The 19,823-nt window shown below is 41.1% G+C and overlaps 1 protein-coding gene across 1 annotated transcript in view; it reads left to right on the top strand.

The window, feature by feature from the left end:
- The window catches only part of dcc (DCC netrin 1 receptor), a 193,744-nt gene that overhangs the window by 162,140 nt on the left and 11,781 nt on the right, over positions 1-19,823 (top strand). The window contains exons 26-27 of the mRNA XM_029516393.1: positions 5,801-5,950; positions 8,068-8,370. Coding sequence (XP_029372253.1) covers positions 5,801-5,950; positions 8,068-8,370 — 453 coding nt within the window. The remainder of the gene's footprint in view (positions 1-5,800; positions 5,951-8,067; positions 8,371-19,823) is intronic.

Below are 19,823 nucleotides of genomic sequence, written 5' to 3'. Positions count from 1 at the left end.
CAGAAAAGCTGCTGTAGCTCCACCTGCTGTAAAGCTAATGTTGGTAAGTTAACACACAGTGCATCGCAGTTAGTTCTGGATGGAGCTGTATATCCACAGACTGATCAGGGTGTCCCCACTGACCCCTGTCCCCCACCAAAAGATCCTATAATGAAAACGAGGATCAGAACCGAACCGAATCAAAGTAATGAATAGTGTTCTCCTGACTTTGTGTTTAGCCAAGCAAATTGTTTAATAAGGCTTAAGATTTGCCCTAAGAAGGTCCATAGATCCTGAACAAAAATTCACACAGAATCCTGAATCCGGGATCAAACCCAACAAGGTACAAGGTAGTCTTTAGTAGTAGTGTCAAGAAATACAAAAAATTACAGATGAATTAATTATGATCTGTAAATAATTGATATAACTAATCTTCTTTTCAATCTCACCTAAAAAAATTTCATTTAAATTCATTACATTACTGTGGCAGATCAAAAGATTGATATATATACCGAAAAACTGGCTTTATAAAGTCATTTATTGTTGTTTTCATTTTTATTGTTTAATTTATTATTTATTTATTATTTTTTGGCATATCACTCTGCCTTTTTCAAAGGTGCCATCAGGACTTTTTCGAAATGTAAATTTCCCATTCATTGGACCAACAACTCTTACATGCTCATCCATTTTCGCGTCTCCGCGACTCACCGCTCCCCACCATGCTCTCCCAACTACAATGGGAGCCTCTCAGCTTATGCTAAACAAGCCCAAACATGGACAGCCAATCAATGGCCACTTCAGGGTGTGACTGACCATTGTTATCCACCCCCAACAACTCAAGCACGAGAAAACCAATGCCTACAAATGTATTTTAAGACAACTCGCATACAGAACTAGTAAAGTTAGAGATTAAAAATTAAAAAGATTAATTCGATTAAAAAACATAATGCTTTCAATATACTGTAATTAATTAATCACAATAATGAGATAATTTGAAGCCCCAGCTCTTCAGTGTGATTTTAAGAACAGCAACAAGACAAGCAAAGAAAAATAAAAACTAAAATCAAACAGTTGATCTCTCTCTTCCTTTTTGTCTTTCTCAGGAATGAAGAATGGAATCAGCAAAATTACACATACACAGACACACACATTTCTTCACACTGATAATTAACGTGTTTGTTCCCTCAAACTTGTGAACAGAGTGAACAGAGGGGAGGAAGAGAAGAGAAACAAATGAGAAGACACTGAGCAGCAGAAATAGAAATAGAAATAGAAAGAAAGACAGGAGAAAGAGAGAGGGGGAGGAAATGCACTGTGGGGAGATGTTAAAGAAAATAGTCTGAGAAACTAGGACTGAAATATCACATTAAGCCTTCATTTCATTTCAATTTGCAGTGTAAGAACAGTTTCATAAATGTATTTGTCTGTGTGTGAGTGTGTGAACTTTGTGCTTGACTACAGCAACATTTCTGGTTATGTTTTGGCACATGTGAGTTCTTAGAATAGTCTGAAAAGTCTACTCACAATTTTCACCTCCAGTAAAATCACTTTTGGCCACCGATCTTGGATTAGAAAGTTTACTGATTAGCATTCTAACATCTCCTCCTCCTCCTAACATCAAATTATTGCCCTAAAACAATGCGAATGCGAACAACATACAAGTCTTCCAACTCAAACAATCACATAGGTGTCCTGGAGATGACCCATGGTAGCATTTCCCAAAAAAAAATGTACCAGTTGCCATGGTAACACTTAACAAATGGATTTCATAAAGTACAGAGCATTTTACCCCCCCTCATTCCTCCTTAGCTGAACCTCACTCATTCACTCATGTTCGATCGCTTATCCATTTCCAGGTCACAGTGGGTGCTTGAGAAATCCCAGCTCACATTGGACAAGGGTGGGGTACACCCTAGACAGGTTAACACACCATCACAGGGCCAACACACAGAGACAGACAAAGATGAACAACCACTCACACTCAGACCTACGGACAATTTTTGACACCAGTTAACCCAAACATGATGTCTTTGGACGGTGGGAGGAAACTGGAGTACTCTGAGAAAACCCATGCAAGCACTCTGAACCCACAACCTTATAGCTGTGAGGAAACAGTGCTAACCACTATGCCACCAGTCATGGGCTAGCCCTATTTTGGGGGTGCTCCAGCACCCCTGAAAGTTGTGTTGAAAAGTTATTGTTTTCCACTTGTAATTCGTCTGTCACAAGCTCAAATAATGTCCCCAAGAAAGAGTCAATAGTTTGTAGGTTAATACATCGCGACAGGTTGTGGTATATTGAGCATATACCATGGCCTGAAGTGATGAAATACATATTATCCAATAAAAATAGCCTCACTTTGAAAAAAATGTGTCCCGCCTCTCCTGACGTTAGCTCTGCATGTCGTCTTTCCCTCTGATTTTTTTCAGGAGAAAGTTACTGTTCAATCTGCTCTACTGTTGTCAACCCTCCCTGGAGGTGAACGTTAACCTTAAACATTCTACTAATTTAGTCAATTTGTTAATTTCGTCAAAACACCATCGCCAAGTTTTGCTACCTGCTGTAACAGCTGGTTGTTGTCATGGATACATTGTTCCTTCCCTGACGCGGAATGATATGCTCCGACATGGCTTTAGAATAGTAGCTGTGGTATATGCTCAATATATCACAGTTAACCAATCAGACTGCAGATTTCACCTTTCCGTTTTATAAACATGATATATTCATATAATTAAAAAAGAACACCCCCACCCCTCGCAAATTGTACAATCCTCCTCTCACACACTCTCCCAGTGCCTGCACTGCCCTGAAGCTCTGAAACCAGTCAGCTCGCACAGAGGCAGCAAGAGCTGTCAGGCTGTGGATCCAGTAAATGGCTCAAAGAAAGTTTCTCACACTTTCATACATTATCCCTCATTACCAACACCTTATAATTATTACCAGTAGCCATTTAGCCTCACAAACATATTGGGCTACTTTTAATATAATTAGAAAGGAGACAGTTAGCTAGTTGGTGATTTTGTTATGATAATGATAATGTTGGTCTGTTAAATGGTGGTGGTAGGGATCATTGGGTGCTCAGCACCCCAAAAAATCTCTTATTCTAGAATCACCCCAGCACTAGTTGAGGTTTGAAAAAAACAAGATGGCAAATGGACAAATTAAAAACCAGAGCCTTCAAACTGATGGGTGACTCTCTTGTCACACTCGCATTAATGTAAACACGCCCACAAAGACAGTGAGAGCTACATATGACTCTTATTTCCCAAATAGAAACTGAGAAGTTTACTTTATCACCTCCTTGTGTAACTGTAGTCATTTCACAGTGTGTCAGTGCCTCTCTCTACACATTTTTTCTCTACCTCAAAGTAAAAGCACATAATTAGCCATGAAGAAAATAATCATCTAATTGCCCTCCAAACTCATCAACATATTGGCCAGGAGTGCATTCTCCTTTCCATCACTGATATTGACAGAGCGTCACTTTCTGACGCTCTGTCAATATCAGTCCTGCTGCACTGTCACATTTACAACCTGATCATATTAGCACCAACAACATTTCTGTCACACTTCCTGCATCTTCTTAAATTCTGCTATTGAAAGAACTGATCAGGGTTTGTAGAATTACACCTTGTGGTTCAAAAAGAGAAAAGCAGTCGGCAGACTCCCCATTGTGAAAAAATGGTGGAACTGGGACAGAGCCCCAGTGTATCAGCCCTTTTCTGTTGTTACATTGTCTATCAGACAGAAAGATTTAGCTTCATTTGATGGCTCATACCAGGGATACCCCAAGTGTCACAGGACGTTCCTGATCAAGCAAGTTCCAGCAACAGCTTTCCACAAGCCTTTCAGACCAAAATGAGAAAATGTACTATTGAGAAAGTTGATGCAACAACTGCACATAGCTGTCAGCTAATAAATAGTATGCAAGAAAAGAGATACTTTCAAGAGCCTCATTTAACACACTGTGCACTATGAGCAAAATCAAATCAAATCAAATCAGATTTATTTGTATAGCGCCAAATCATAACAAAGTTACATCAAGGCACTTTACATATAGAGCAAGTCTAGACCAAACTCTTTATAAATTTATTTAAAGAGACCCAACAGATCCTCCAATGAGCAAGCACTTGGCAACGGTGGCAAGGAAAAACTTCCTTTAAGAGGCAGAAACCTCGAGCAGAACCAGGCTCAGGGGGGGTGGCCATCTGCCTCGACCGGTTGGTTTGAGAGTGGGAGAGAGAAAGAGAAAGAGAAAGAGTGAGATAGGCATTGGGGGGGGGGGGGGGGGGTATAGGCAGGAACATGTTGCTGCATGAAGTTCATGGAGTTGAGAGACAGAATTCATGAAGATATGGGACCAGCAGGTGTTGCAGGAACATGGGATGGTGATGAGTCACCACCTGCATAATGAGGACAGGGAGAGAGAGGAGAGGAACTAAGAGAGACAGAGACTTTGGCAGAACATGGTTAGTAAATGCAGTATAAATGCATAGAACTGGGGGAGAGAGAAAGAGGGAGAGGGGGAGAGAGGGTGACAGGGAGAGACAGACAGAGAGAGAGAGAGAAGCTCAGTCCTTCCCCCAGTAACCTAGGCCTACAGCAGCATAGCCAAAGAGTAGAGGACTTTAACTTTTTAATTATAAACTCTGTCATACAGGAAAGTTTTAAGCCTGGTCTTGAAAATTGCTAAAGAATCCGCCCCCCGGACCGATAGTGGAAGTTGGTTCCATAGAAAAGAGAAAATAGAAAAATTACTCCAAGGTTTCTTACAGTGGAGCTGGAACGCAAAATAATGCTGTCCAGACCGATGAGATGATTACATAGTATTTTTCTGAGGTGCTGAGGACCGAGTACAATCACCTCTGTTTTGTCAGAGTTGAGAAGTAAAAAAATTTCAGTCATCCAGACTTTTATGTCTTCAAGACATGTCTGCAGTCTGACTATCTGAGTGACTTAATTTGGCTTCATTGATAGGTACAACTGAGTGTCGTCTGCATAACGGTGAAAGTTGATGCTGTGTTTCCTGATAATGTCGCCTTGAGGAAGCAGATAAAGCGTAAAGAGGATTGGTCCAAGTACCGAACCCTGCAGGATTCCATGACTGACTACAGTACATGAGGAGGAGCTGTTGTTAACATGAACAAACTGATGTCTATCTGATAAGTAGGATTTGAACCACCTTAGAGCACAGAAAAAGATTATCTGCATTTCATCACAACCTGTTTACTGAACTAGAAATGTTTACTTTTGGAAAATACATTTATCAAGCAATTCACAAACAGACATTAGAAGATACATCACCGAAACAGCTCTCTCATAGACATGGCTTAAAACACACATAGACAGACACACTAACATACACCACACACACTTAAGGGGGTTTTCTTCATGCCTCTTTATAAGATGCACCTGTGTGTTTGCATGAGGGGTGTTTACATGAGGCAGTTTGAGCAGTCTCAGTGAGATTGACTCCCTGCAGTTTCCTCTCAAGGTCAAAATGTGAACCCTGACTGTTTTGCCGTCTGCTTTTTTATCTCTGCTCTAACCAGTTGCTTTCTGTCTGCTGTAAAATCTGTTGTGTTTACTAATTAAAGTTTCCCATATGTGAGGCTGTTGGAGTTGGGTCATACGGAGACCTATATGATGAAAAATGTTCCTCTTGCACAATACTACTCATAGTAAGCTATCTGCTTCAGGACTCAAATGCCTTTTTAGATTAACCTATATGTTTTAGTATCTTTATAACTTTTTCTAACTGCGTATCTTGTACCTGTCTTTCTGCTGGGTGTGTCAGTGTGTTTTTGTCTCTTTGTTTCAGCGGTAGTCAGTGCTATTCCAGTGCCAGCTCTGGACTCCACTCAGTACCCTGGTGTACTGCCTTCACCTTCCTGCAGCTTCACACACAGCAAGTTCAGCCTGAGACCAATGCCTTTTCCTAGCCTGACTGTGGACAGAGCATACACACAAGGTACTACATATTCTCGCTCCTGAAACTTTTGTGAATCCAGCACAAATTGTAAATGTAAATATATTGTGTCATCAGCATGAAATCCACTTCTCTCATTGACAAAATGTACCACTGCCATTCCAGAAAATGCTAAAAGATTTAGGACATCAGATTTTTCAAAGTAAAGCATTGTCAGTTGTCAATATGTTATTAAAATAGCCAATATTTTTCAATTGAAATAATAAAGGGTCACCAAAAATATAAATACTAACTTTTCATGTTTTCTTACTACTCGAACAGAACACGAGTTTCTCATTTTGATACTAACTCACAACTAGTGTAATTCTGCAAATATTATTTTTGTTTTTCAATGTGCTTCACATTGCCCATTAAACTGAATGGGCTTTGCTTTATAAAGATTGCGTAGTTGCTAGGTTAGGGTTGAAAACATAGGTAAAGCTGCAATGAAATAAAACAACATTAACAGGCTGCAAATCGTTAGCTTGGTTAGATCCTACGCAATTCAACGGTTGGCTTCATTTTTGCAAAAATCCATTGAAGGCTTTTCAGCTATTCCACCAGTTGTAAAATGCTTTTCTTTTCTAATGTCATACTGTGGCAACTATAACATACCATTTTTTTCCTAGAGCTGCCTACATCTGCCATTCCATTTTTTTCCTTTTGCAGCAGAGCTAAGTGCTAAATGACATGGTGTAGAGCAGTAATTCAGTAATCGGCTAATTCCTGATAGGCTTGTATCAATGATTTAACAACTGCAGTGAGGAAAGGAGAAGCTAAAGAGTCATTGAGTTTGCCAACACAATGGGAGGGTGATCACTGCTGGCAAAACACACATTAGTTGACAGAGGAGTGGGAAGGAGCAGCTAATGATAGAGAGAGGCAGATGTAATGAGGGGGAGATAGAGAAGCTGTTAATGAGGGAGCTAACAAACTTTACAGGCAATGAAACACAAAAATGAACTTCTTGTATCGAGTAAAAGTGAAAGGCAGGATAGGATGTGTAAGAAGTCCAGTGATGCAGTCATGCAGTCAGAGTGCCTCAGTTTGTTACAATGTGTGTTATGAGGGTGTGAAGTTATCTGATAAACTCAAATATTTGAATTAATTTGTTGTGATTTGTATAATTCAAAGCAATGTGAGACCATTAGAGCCTTTAGGCAGCCTCTTTAAGCACCTCTCTGACTTGTGTGCAAGAGTGAGAGAATCATCTCAAAAACAAGAGGTGAAACTCACAAACTTTCCGCTTTCTTAGATTCGTTCCAAAACGAAAAACAGACAAACTACACACAAAGTCGCTCCATGAGTGGAGGATGCCATTATGCCACAGCATCTTTACATAGAGAGAACTTATTTACTGCTGTTTTATTGCAGAACATTTCATTTTACAGAACAGCACAGTTCATACCCAAATTTTTATTCTGTGGTTGCATTGCAATAATTTCCAATAATTTCCATTATGAAATTAGTTTCAGTTTAACAATGAGCTCAACTGTCATATAATTTCCTAACTTTATAACTGACTGAAGATTTTCCTTTAGAGAAGTTTAAAGTTGGGACAACATGGCAGCATGGTGGTTAGCGCTGTTGCCTCACCCAAGAAGGTTGAGAGTTCAGTTCCTGGCCTGCGGCCTTCCTGTGTGGAGTTTGCATGTTCTCCTGTGCTTGCACTGGTTTCCTCTCACCGTCCAACGACATCATTTTTGGGTTAATTGGTGACTCTAAATTGACTGTAGTAATGAGTGTGAATGGTTGATTGTTTCTGTGTGTTGGCCCTGTGATGGACTGGTGACCTGTCCAGGGTGTACCCTGCCCTTGCCCAGTGTGAGCTGGGATTTCTACAGGATGCCAGATAAGTGGTGGAAGATGGAGGAATGGAATTTTAAAGTTTGTTTTTTAATAATGCACAGAATATGATGCAGTTTGTCCTTTGAATAAATTGTTAACGCTTTACAAATGACTCTGATTAATGCTGTGTTTTTGTTTTTTTTTATCTTCCCTGCTCTTCATATCTATTCTGTCCTTCAATGTCCTTCAAATTCTTCAATGCCATCTCATTTCATCCTACCAACACCTCTTTCCCTCTGTCTTAATTTCCTTCATAACTACCATCTCTTTAGCTATGCCCTCAGACAGCTCAACCAATCCTCTTATCCAGCAGCAGCCTTCACCACAGCAGGTCCCTCCTATCCTTCCTGGCTCCTCAGCTCCACCTGTGGAGCATGTCTCAGGGATTGGCCCAGTCCCTGGTGCTCCTGCTGCTGCAGCTACTGGTGAGGAGGGCCAGGCAGGGAGTGGCCGGACCATCCCAACAGCCTGTGTACGGCCAACCCACCCACTACGAAGCTTCACCAACCCACTGCTCCCACCACCAATGGGGAATATTGACCCAAAGGTTTACAGCTCCATGATGCCACAGTCCAGTGAGTACAACTGTTTTCAACTCTGTTACGACCCCAACCTAGGGAAAGGAGGACGCAACACAAAAAGCCAGATGTAGTTTGGCAAACTAAGGTTTTATTGCCTTAGATAATAGGGGGGGGGGAAAAAAAAGAGAAAAGGGGCCGAGGGATGCTGGTCAAATCAAAAAAGGAATAAAACATAAAGGAGGACTCACTGAACTACATTTCTCTATTTGCCGTTCCAATCGGCGGGATGGAGGTGTGGCCAGGTGTGAGATAGAGAGAGCAAGAGAGAGAGAGAGAGAGAGAGAGAGAGAGCGCTGACAGCTGTACACATACCCTACATCCGTAACAAACTCAAAACTGTCACGTGGAAAAAATGCAGACGAAGTGTTGCAGGATGAGGACCCAAATGCAGGAGCCAGAAACCAGGTAGGTGACGATAAGGATAGATAAGTTTTTTATCTAAACCAAAATTACAACCGAAACTAAACGAGAAAGCATGGACAGAGCATGGACAAAATCTAACAAAACACGGACAGAATCGGACAGCATATGGACAAAATCTGACAAAGCATGGAAAGAGCATGGACAAATCTGACAAGGACTCGACTGAAAACAGGACATAAATACACAGTGCTAGACAAGACACAGGTGATCCACATTAGGGCAGGGAAGGCAATCAACATGGGACACAACCAGGAAATAAAGTAGCGGGGAACACAAAAGAACCAGGACTTCAAAATAAAACAAGAAGTTACAAGGACAGAACACTAAACACCAGAAATAACTTAAAACCTGACAAAAACTGACATTGTTGTGGTTCTTTATAGATTTTTTTAACACCAGAAAAGTAAAAGAATGGAAGGGACATTGCCACCATTCACGTTTTTCTCCCAGCTGTGCAGTGCAAAGTTTCTGGTTATGTGTTAAGCAACAGGAAATATGACACACTGTAATATGAGACAAAGTAGGGTGAACTTATGTTAGGTGACATGCTAGGTTGTGACTTTAGTATCATCTTCATACTCATTAAAATGGGTTACCAGTTTCCAAAGACACAAAAGGTCAATAATAGGTAATTTTAGTTCATCTTTCTCATATCAGAAACCATGACTACTTTTTCAATCTGGACATTGACCATAGATAGTGATTGAAATTTCACAGGTGCTGGTTATTCATGAAGATTGGATTGTGGCTCGTCATTTATAACCCATCTGTACTACTAGACGTACAGATGAAGGTATGTGCATGCGTGTGTGTGTGTGTGTGTGTCCGCATGTGGAAGACAGTACATCCAAGGGTCATGCCATTCTAATTGAAGCCTTGCTTCCTTTCATCCACTTGAATATATGTTAATTTTGTTGCAAATGGAGATTTTGGTTGTCCACTCCAATATTGTCTGCATTTGTGGGCCCTGTGGTGATAACACTCTAATGCAGCATCGGCGTTAATGGCTCTGTGACATGATAAAAGCTGGCCAGTCTGGTAGAATGGGTCCTTTGTCTGTTTCCTGTTCATTTCACAGTGTGATGGTAGGGGCAGTCAAAAAAGTGTCACTTTTGGATAAACATGTATGTATGTCCTTACATGAACCACATTTTATAGCTTATGCCTGATATGTCATGAAACAATATGGTAAGAATAGTATGAAGGACGGTTGACTGACAGACTGAACTAGAAATGCAGCAACGTAAAAGGCTCTAATCTGCATTCAGACCTGGTTCATGGGACTTTGAGGTAGGCACAGGTCTTTATTGGCTCCTGCTCAAAACAAAATCAAACAACACACAACGCCCAGCTGAACTGATTTTTTCCCCCTCTCCTGCTATAATATACCAGAGCATACACACAACCTGTCTAGCACCTAACAAATTCCTTTTACCAGGTTATATCGTGGTTGCTCACTCTCTCTTGACCACATCTTTCTGTGTGATCTGTGAATGCATGTGAGGATGTTCCTTGCAGTTGTATCTTCTTTGAAAAGAAAGCCAAACTGAACCGGCTGTGGAAAAGGGATAAAGACAGCTTTCACTAGCAAGTTCACCTTTGTTTAAAGTGTTAGTTGAATGTTCTTTTCAGTTCCAGTGACTCTTTGTTGCAGCTTGAGTCTCAGCTTGATAAATATCTTATTCAAAAAAGCTAAATACATTAGCCTCAGGCTTCCATGCTGTGGGTGTGGCATGTTCTGTGTGTGTATGTGTGTTTGTGGAATTTAGAGAAAACACAAGATCCCACCACAGGACTGCCAGGTCTCCTTTTATCTCCTTGTCCTTTGTCAGGCAGTATGGGAGATGAGGACTCAGAAGCAGAGACCCAGAGCGGGGTGGAGGTGGAAAATGAGTGTTATTTTTAATAATAATTTAAAAAAAAAACATCACTGAGGACACGGAACAAGGCGAAGATGACAACGACAAGAATCCAACAAAGACTAGACTGAAAACAAGACTTAAATACACCCTGAATTAAACAAGACACAGGTGAACCACATTAGGGCAGAGAAGGTAATCAACAGCAGAGAAACAAAACAAGAACAGGACCAACTTGATAACACAAAGGGGAGACAAGACTTTCAAAATAAAACAGGACGTGACCAACACAAACAGAAAACTTAATCCCTGACACCCTTACTTAGGAGCTGGGTGACTGCCTCTGTGTGCTCCAGGCAGCCAAGCATTTCAGATATCCCAACTTTCTGCTGAAGGATGCTGAAAAATATCTTGCCTTCCACTATGATCCTTGAGATTCTTCAAAATTGCCAGCTTGGCCCAATTAGATGAGGGGATCAGTATCTACCAGGGCCTTGTTGAAAGCTCCTGCTCTCTGTGGGGTGCTTCCTGGTTATGTGCCTCCTCTGTCTCATCAGGCCGGGGTCCTGTGCGCTGCCTCTGACGCTCCTTCTCCAGGCATTTCATCTGGGCCCGATGGATTTTAGTCCACACAAATTCTCACATATTTTGCTGTAGATGCACAGCGCCTTACTCCTTGTCTGGCCATTAACGTGGGTTATAAACCTTAAATCCATCTGGTTGGGGATCTCTGAGATACATTGCTATGATGCGCGCTCTTTCTCTTTAATGTTCCTGGATTCATTGGGGGTTTTAGATCCCTCATTATCATACCCCCTCTAGGTGACCCAGCTGGGGTGATCAAGTCCCAGTTTGCATCCCAGCAGCATCAAGCCAAAGGTCTCCCCTCTTTATCCAAAGCCACCTTGCGTCTCTCTTTGTGGCTCTGGTGATGGACTGTGTGGCTCCTGTCACAATAGTTTAGTCAATCTTTGATAGTCAATTATCAATGTACTACCAGGCTGCAACAAAATGATGCCCCGTGTAAGATGCATCACAACAAAACTCTAATGAAGACAGCAGCATCTGGATGTTAATCTTCATCTCTGGATATCAAATCATTGAGCCAACATTTCTTTTCTAATAAAAATGACATCCTTAAGACCAGTGTTGTCACAAGCGTATTGCACAGTGGGAGGACATCCTAAGTGCTTCATTCCTAATGATAATACTTTGCTTTACCCTTTTTCTATTAATGCTCCTCTCTTACTCTTTTTGTCAGTTATAGATTTTAATTTCTCCTTAACCTCTGTGGCTCATCCCATCACTCACCCTCGTGAGTGACACGTGCAGAAGCATAAAGTACTGTCTTGATTGTGTATAGGTGTTGGTGTATTTGTTGTAATGCTTTCGCTAGGTGTGTATCGCCTCAGTGTGTGTGTGTGTGTGGGGGGGGGGGGGGGGTGGGTGTATATAGTTCCATTATGGTTCTGTTTACATGCCCAGGTGGCCATAGATTAACATTGATTTTCAGCTCCTGAAAACCTTTGGCACAGAAGTAGTGAGCCTGCGCAACAATCAATTCAACTCCCAGAGAACCCCTACTCACACAGGTCCTCAGAGCTGGACAGCACTGGCCGCCATCAACCCCTTCCATCTTTTTTTCCATCTCTCTATCAAAGAAGGAAAACCAAGTTGTGAGCAGTGGCATTTGATGTTCATTGTTTTGTTTTTCTTGTTTGTGTGTTTATCCACGCCTGGATGACTCCCCCTGTGAAAAGAATGAGATTTTCTCTTAGTTTAATTGGATTGTAGGGGTAAGAGAGTGTGAAAGCAAGAGACAGAGTGGGAGAGACATGGGCAGAGGATGACACTCAAAATAGAGAGAAAACTGCTCACAAAAGAGGTTAAGATAGGGTCCTCCTCCGATGTACTTGATGTTGGTTTAAAATAAAAAATGTAATCCCTAAATTATGTGTCTCATGCTATAGAGTAATGATGTTTTGTTTTCCCCCCAAATAAAGAGGAAGAAGCTAACATTTATAACAATCTGAGTTTGACAAAGCTGGTTCCTTAAACCTGCATTCTACCTAATGACCATCTGGGATCAACTTTATTGGTTTGTAAGAAGTCGGATTGTGTAGGAGAAAATGGTGCTTGCCACCTATTTACCTAAGTAAATGATTACCTCATTTAGACAACCTTGTAATCCAGAGACTGCTGCAGAATTTGAGAGCCTATCAGGATAAGATACAGGGAGGGTCTGAGTTCCCTCTCACTCTTCCACAGCTTCACTAATGCCTAGTCTGAACTCCTCTCACAAATAAGAGCTATTTTCATAGAAGCATAAAACCTCGCTGAACTATAATCATGTCTCCTTATAGCAACTGCTTTATCAGAAAGAACACTTTCCACTCTCTGCTGGCTTATAGTTACGTAGAACACTGATAGAAAACACACAGATGAGCCTGCCTCTTATGTATGTTCAGGTTCATATTCAACTGTCCTGACAACTTTGATCAGCAGCAGCTTTAAGGTCACACCAGGTGCATTTTTGTTACCCTTGGAAGTGCTCAAAATGTAAATAGTGAAATGAAACCTGATAATGTAAACATAAATTTCAAATATTTCAGCTATTGTTAGTGTTTTTTTGCTCTCAAGAGATGTTTTTCAGACTTGCATTTGCATTTGCATTGCAAGATTAACATACCTGGACCTGATACATCTAGTGCCTCAAGATGGTCAATGGTCTCACACAATCCATTGAGGGTTTCACAGCGATTCTGAAATACTGAATCCATAGTTGCCAATTAGAAGGGCTTTGCCTTTGAACAACCACACGCTGCTTTTGCTGTGAGTTTAAAATGATCACAGCTTCTTTAGTGGAGGCAACAAAAATCACAGTCCCTACAAGCATCAGGTTCTGACCTTGTTCAAGTGCATCCATCATCAGTCCAAAAGTATCACGAGATGAACTGACAAGAATTACAAGGTTTATTCAGAAAAACCTCAACACTTATAAAATTATAATAGAAACGAAACAACTGAGACTTCTGAGCTGACTTCTGTGTGTCACCACACAGCTTGAATGGGCCTTTGGAAATTTGGATTTGGAGGAAAACAAATCATAAAGCATATTGTGAAAGACTGTACCAGAAATGATGACCTGCAGGGGAATGCACAGAGGAGGTCAGATCTGCCCTTACTCCTTTTCAGCTCCACTTACTCCACAAATTTTGGTTTCCTCTGGTTTCGAAAAACAATGATGACCATGGCCACCCAAATTTGAAAAATGGGTGACATCACAAATTGCCACTTGTGTTCATTTTCTGCTGATAATTAATCACTAATCTGCTATAATTGCTATCTAAGTAGTCTGCTGGCCTAAATTAAAAAAAAAATGTCTCATGTTAATAACACTATATTGTTGTCTGGTTCTTCATTCTTTAATCTTCAATCTTTGTTTCAGATTGGTTGGTATAGAATAATCAGTAGTAGCACTAATTATCTTATTATACAATGGTTATATTTATGTAACAATTATTGTAACAATAAAATGTGATATGCCACTCCCTGATTCCACCACTACACAACTCTGCTACGTGGGGAGTTTACACTGATAACTTAATTGCCGAACTGTGACTTAAGAGGTGTGCACACTTTCTCCTGGTGATATTATTCAGTTCAGTGGTTGAGGGCCACTTCTTCCAGATAAAGTAAAAATATAGATCTATACATAAGGAAGAAAATAAACAACAACAAATGAAGAATTAACAACATGACACCATTTTCACCTACTACCTACCAACATAGGACTTGAATGAATGATAAGGGAAGGTTACTAAACAATAAAAAATATTTATCATACTTTTGTAATAATTTAATAGATAATCATATGTCATGTTTCTACCAGGTGTACCAATGTGATGTCACCCATTGGTTTGTAAACTGGTTATTGTGGTTGTTAAAGTCTGTCAGTCACATGGTATCAAAGTGATTCAAAGAATTATATCATGCATTGCATTGAAGAAGACTTGGAAATAGAGACTGAGACTATAAACTCAGAAAGTGTTTACTGAGGTAATAAATCAAGTAAGAAGTAGTGATATTTTAACCCTCCGGTCGTGTTCACCTCCCGCCCCTTACTTTAGTGTTCCCAGTCAAAATTGACCGGTCTGTTTTAACTGCTCTTAAATTAGCACAAAAACCATTTTTCACCACCAAATTTTTATTCAACATTCTTTAGCTGTGAACAATGTCTCAAAGTAGTGTTTAACATGAATTTATAGAGTTAGACATAAAATAAATGCAGTGAAAATACAAATAGGCACTGAAAATGTATTACAAAATGAACATGTAATGTAAAAACTAAATGGAAAACCAAATACAAAACTCAACATGAAGTCGTGTGTGTGCATGTGAATTCATGCACATGAGTGGCATGTGACACTCAGGGCAGAGTGGGCCTTGCAAACATAGGCATCACATTTGCAGCATCTTAGGCTTGTTTTGTTGTCTCTAGGGGCACAGCGCTCACAGCGCTTCCTTTTCTGCCAATGTCCTTGTTGGGGGAGAGCAGCCAGGGCAGTGGCTGGGGCTGGGGCTTGCACACTCCTAACCAGACTGGCAGAGGCTGGTGTGCGGGGAATGTGCTGGCACCTTTGAATAAGAGGAGTCACCAATGCTGCACAGATCTTTATTTCATATTTCCCTGGTTTGCTTGGAATGTACACCTTGAAGGAACAGCGACCTCTGAAAGGAAGCAGGCACTCATCAACTGTCACGTCAGGGCCTGGATTGTACATAACTGGTAGGCGCTCCACCCACCTGTCCCGAATGTTCCTGATGGCAGCCAGTTTGTCATTTCACCAGTGGACGGGTCGTGTATCTCTGTTATCAAATCGAATAATTCTTGAAAGGACATGAAATTATTGTAAGGACATAGTGGCCCGGAATATAGGTCTCCCAGACTCTGCATCCCACAGACTTTTTGTAACCTCATTGTTTGAGCGATATACTCCAGCTAAAATCAACAGACGTATGTATGCTTGGAGGTCTACCAGGTCGATTTTTCTCCAGGTGTCCCCAAACACACTCTTCCCCTCCAGGTTTGTCATCTTGAGTATAATTCCCTCAATGGACTCTGGTAAAAAGAGTTGGAAGCTGGACTTGATCCACGAGATGTCACATAATGTGTTGGCCCTGGCGTCATCTTTTTGATGTTTTCCACTCTTGCTCTACTTCCTCTGTCCTGGGGGGATGAAGACCAGAGCAAGTGTCCACTCTTGGACTGCAATGTCTCCTCAGGTGCCTGTTCTTCACGTGCCTCTCCCTCTACATCTGTTGACTGGTCAGTCTCCTCAAAGTCTGGATCAAAATCTAGGTTGTCTTCCACTTCCGAGACATCCTCCTCTATCTCTGGTTCAATTTCAGTACCCTCTTCATCATGTCCAAAAAGCTGGACCAGAACCTCTTCAACAGAGAACCGCTTGGTCAGTGGCCTACTCATTGTGCTCAGAGTAAAAGGAGTGCAAGGCAAACATCATGCTATATATATGGGGTCTGTGTGAGGATGATACATTGATTAGTCTGGAAGGTGTGGTTCACGTGGGCAATAGGCACAAAAGCATGGGGACAGAGATGGGTTCACATAACAGAAACCTGTCTAGTCTGTGTGAAGATATGATACATTGTTTCATCGGGAAGTTGGTTCACATGGGAGGATCGGCACATAAGTGCGGGAAAGAGATGTGTACCCGCAAAAGACATTGTTTGAACAAGTCTGAAATGTGTGTGTGAGTGAGTGAGTGAGTGAGTTGGGGTGGTGTGTATGGGGATGTTTTCTGTCTGATGGATGAATGTAGTCTGGATACCCATTCATTTCCTACGGTGGTCACTTTTGACCGGGAACACCACAAGTGTAACAAGATTGATTAAAACACTCAAAATTCAATGAAAGAGGTGATCATCACTTTTATATGTTCAAGTGCATAGTGTGGAGGATATCATAAGGACTTGTGGCAATCAGATGTAAAACACAATATTTGTTAGTGTATTTTAAGTTGTAAATCGATCAGATTTGACCCGAGTATGACAGGAGGGTTAAAATAGAATTCAGCACATATAATGACTCTCACTAAAGAGTGGGAGATGATTTACAATCTCTGACAAGGACGTGCCTAGGTACAGGCCATTGTTGCCTGGGCAACAGCCAGTTTGCCCATTTTGACTGAGTATTAAAATGTATTAATTTAGCTGTTCTATTAATAAATACGATACATGAAATTAGATCAATTGAATTCAAAGCAATATAACTGAAATTTGTGTTACTTTTTAATTGACACACATACCTCTGTGTGACACTATCGGAGATGGGTGGGGCCTAGAACAGCTGCTTCTGGGTCAAAATCATCAAAGCACCTATCAGAGTGTGCATACACCAGCTCTGACACACATTGATGCTAAGCCGTTGTGAGGGCACGGGGTCAGTTTTGGAAATGATTAGTAACATCACGTATAGCATGTGGGATGCTTTGTGAATATGCATTTCTCCATACGCCATACTCTACATACTGAATATGAAGCACCAGTTTGTCACATCTGCATCATATCGCTGTTACACCACATTACTGTCTTTTTGCTATTGCAGATAGCTGGATATATCAGGATGATTCTTTAGCTTTGTCACATTACCTGAAGTGCGAGTGTTGAATCATGCTACACAAAAGATTTTATGCTCAGTATGAAGCTGTGTGATGTGTTGAGCTGCTCATTCAGGGTGTGATTCATTTTCAACCAAAAACCAGATGTGTCACAGGTTTAGGCAGGAACCAAGAGCAGCACAACAGCAGGACCGTAAATAAAAAAAAAAATTAAAAAAAAAAAAAAAAATGTATTCATATTCGTAGCAACTGAGTAACAATCCAGAAGAATGTTCTCAGTCTCCCTGCCAGCATATGAACCCCATTCTCTGGAGTGACAGACAGCGATAATACAGTTGCAAAAGAGGGAGCAGGCAATTCCGCCCAGGAGAGCCCTAACCCTAACCCCGGCTCAGATTTCCTGGTCAGAGACAAAGAGACGTGGCCAGGGAAAGGCAGAGTTGAGATCAGTTTGGGAAAGAGTGCTGGAGAATAGTGCATGAAGCAACGACAATCTGGCAGTGTCTGTGATGATCTGGACTGTTAAAATACTGGCTGGCTGCTGAGAAGACAGGTGCTTCAGCTGGGGAGAGCAGGTGCAGGAGATTGTGACTGATGAGGTGGTGAGGCAGCAGGTGACAAGTAGGTGTACTGTGACAAGATGTAAATGATAGATGTCACCTTAGTATCAGTTACTATATTTACATGGTCTTTAGTTCATCATATCCCGGTTTTGAGCATAACCGGGATATGATGTTTACATGGAACATATAGAAACCCAGTTATTCCTATCCCTGTATACCTGATGAGAACCAGTAACTCATTTTATGATCAGTGCATACTAGGCATGTTACATCTTATACTGCACAACAGATTGAGCGGGAACTGTAAAATAACCTCTGTAGCTTCTAGCGGGCTTAGCCTTTTTAAATACCCTTGCCGCCATGTTGATTGTATATTTAGTGTGGCACTCTGGCGCTTGCGCAGACGGTGCTCAGCCAGCAGAAACTGGGATATGGCGTATACGTGCTCCAGTATCCCTGCTTCTATCGGTGTTCTCCAGGTGACAAAGCCGGGTTTCTCAAAGCCGGAAAAAGAACATAACCCGGTTTCTGAATTCACAATACGGTGTTTACATGCACAAACACAAAAATGGGATACATCAAAAACCCAATCAAAAACGGGATACTAAAGACCATGTAAACACAGTAATTTGTTGTTGTTTCCTCAAAGGCAGCATGGTGGCATAGGGTTATGGTTGTTGCCTTACAGCAAGAAGGTAGTGGGTTTGGTTCCTGGCCTGGGGCCTTTCTGTGTGGAGTATGTACATTCTCCTTTTGCTTGTGTGGGTTTTGTCCGGGTACTCTTTCCTGCCACAGTCAATGCATGTTCAGGTGAACTGGTGACTCTAAATTGTCCGTAGGTCTGAGTGTGAGTGGTTGTTGGTCGTTGGCCCTGCAATGCACTAGTGACCTGTCCAGGGTGTACTGTACACCGCCCTCACCCAGTGTGACCTGGGATTGGCTCCAGCACTAAAATTTGTTAAAATAAACTGTATAAAGAATAATATATTAACTTGCACAGATAGTATGCTGTTTCTGTTATTTCAGCAATGTTTAGAATGTAAAACTATTTACAAATTTAAAGTTTATTTGTGGTTTGTCAAATCGCCAGAATTGACTTAAATCATATACATGCTAACAGGTGATACCTAAAATCAGAATGAGCTTTTTCCCTTTTTGTAAAGCAAAAGATGGTCACAATGTCTGTGCACATCTCTGATTTAAGGTGTACTCAATCATTATTTACTCAGGATTGTGAACTGCCAACCCAAACCTAATTGGTTGCACAAAATTGAAGGATATAAATCTAACTAGAAAATTCTAGGGAAAGTGCCACAGGGTCTGTTACGTAGACAAGTAACCCATGTACCATCCTGTGTTCAAAAGTTAACCTGATCACATTTTGGTTACGAGAACTCATTGCGTTCGATTCAGTTGTTTGACAGATATGACTATGACCTGGATGAATGAGAATATGCAGAGAATGAGAGTGAATAAATGAGTCTGCTGAACGTTTGTCTGACTGTTAAAGTAAAGACATTTTTTAAGAGAGGACAAGGATCTCTACTACTTTGGAGAAAATGACATGTATACCTCAAACTATATGTCCGTGAGGCTGATTTTCAAATGTTTTTTTCGATAATCATTGCCTCACTGTCGCACTCTAACTGAAGATTCCTCCACTCTAAGCCACCAACATTCCATGCAATACACACACATGGGAAACAAAAATTTTCATCAGAAATGAGGTGAGACGGGCATCACACTTGAATTGTGATTGTGTAGTAAGCGTAGTAGCTATCATCAAGCCTGTTGTCACCAACAGAGTTTTGTGGCCCATTAAAACTTTGAACTGCGTTTCTGTGACAAAGTATGACGAAGCAGTGTGGCTCCAAAGAGCGGTGGGTTTGATGCAATACCAACAGCTTCACGCAGAGCACAGCTGAAGGACCTGCAGTTGCCACGGTGATTTGAGAATTTGC

The sequence above is a fragment of the Echeneis naucrates genome, chromosome 12 (assembly GCF_900963305.1).
Source record: "Echeneis naucrates chromosome 12, fEcheNa1.1, whole genome shotgun sequence".
Taxonomy (NCBI): domain Eukaryota; kingdom Metazoa; phylum Chordata; class Actinopteri; order Carangiformes; family Echeneidae; genus Echeneis; species Echeneis naucrates.
The sequence above is the reverse complement of the archived record's forward strand: the minus strand, read 5'-3'. Positions and strand labels throughout refer to the sequence as shown.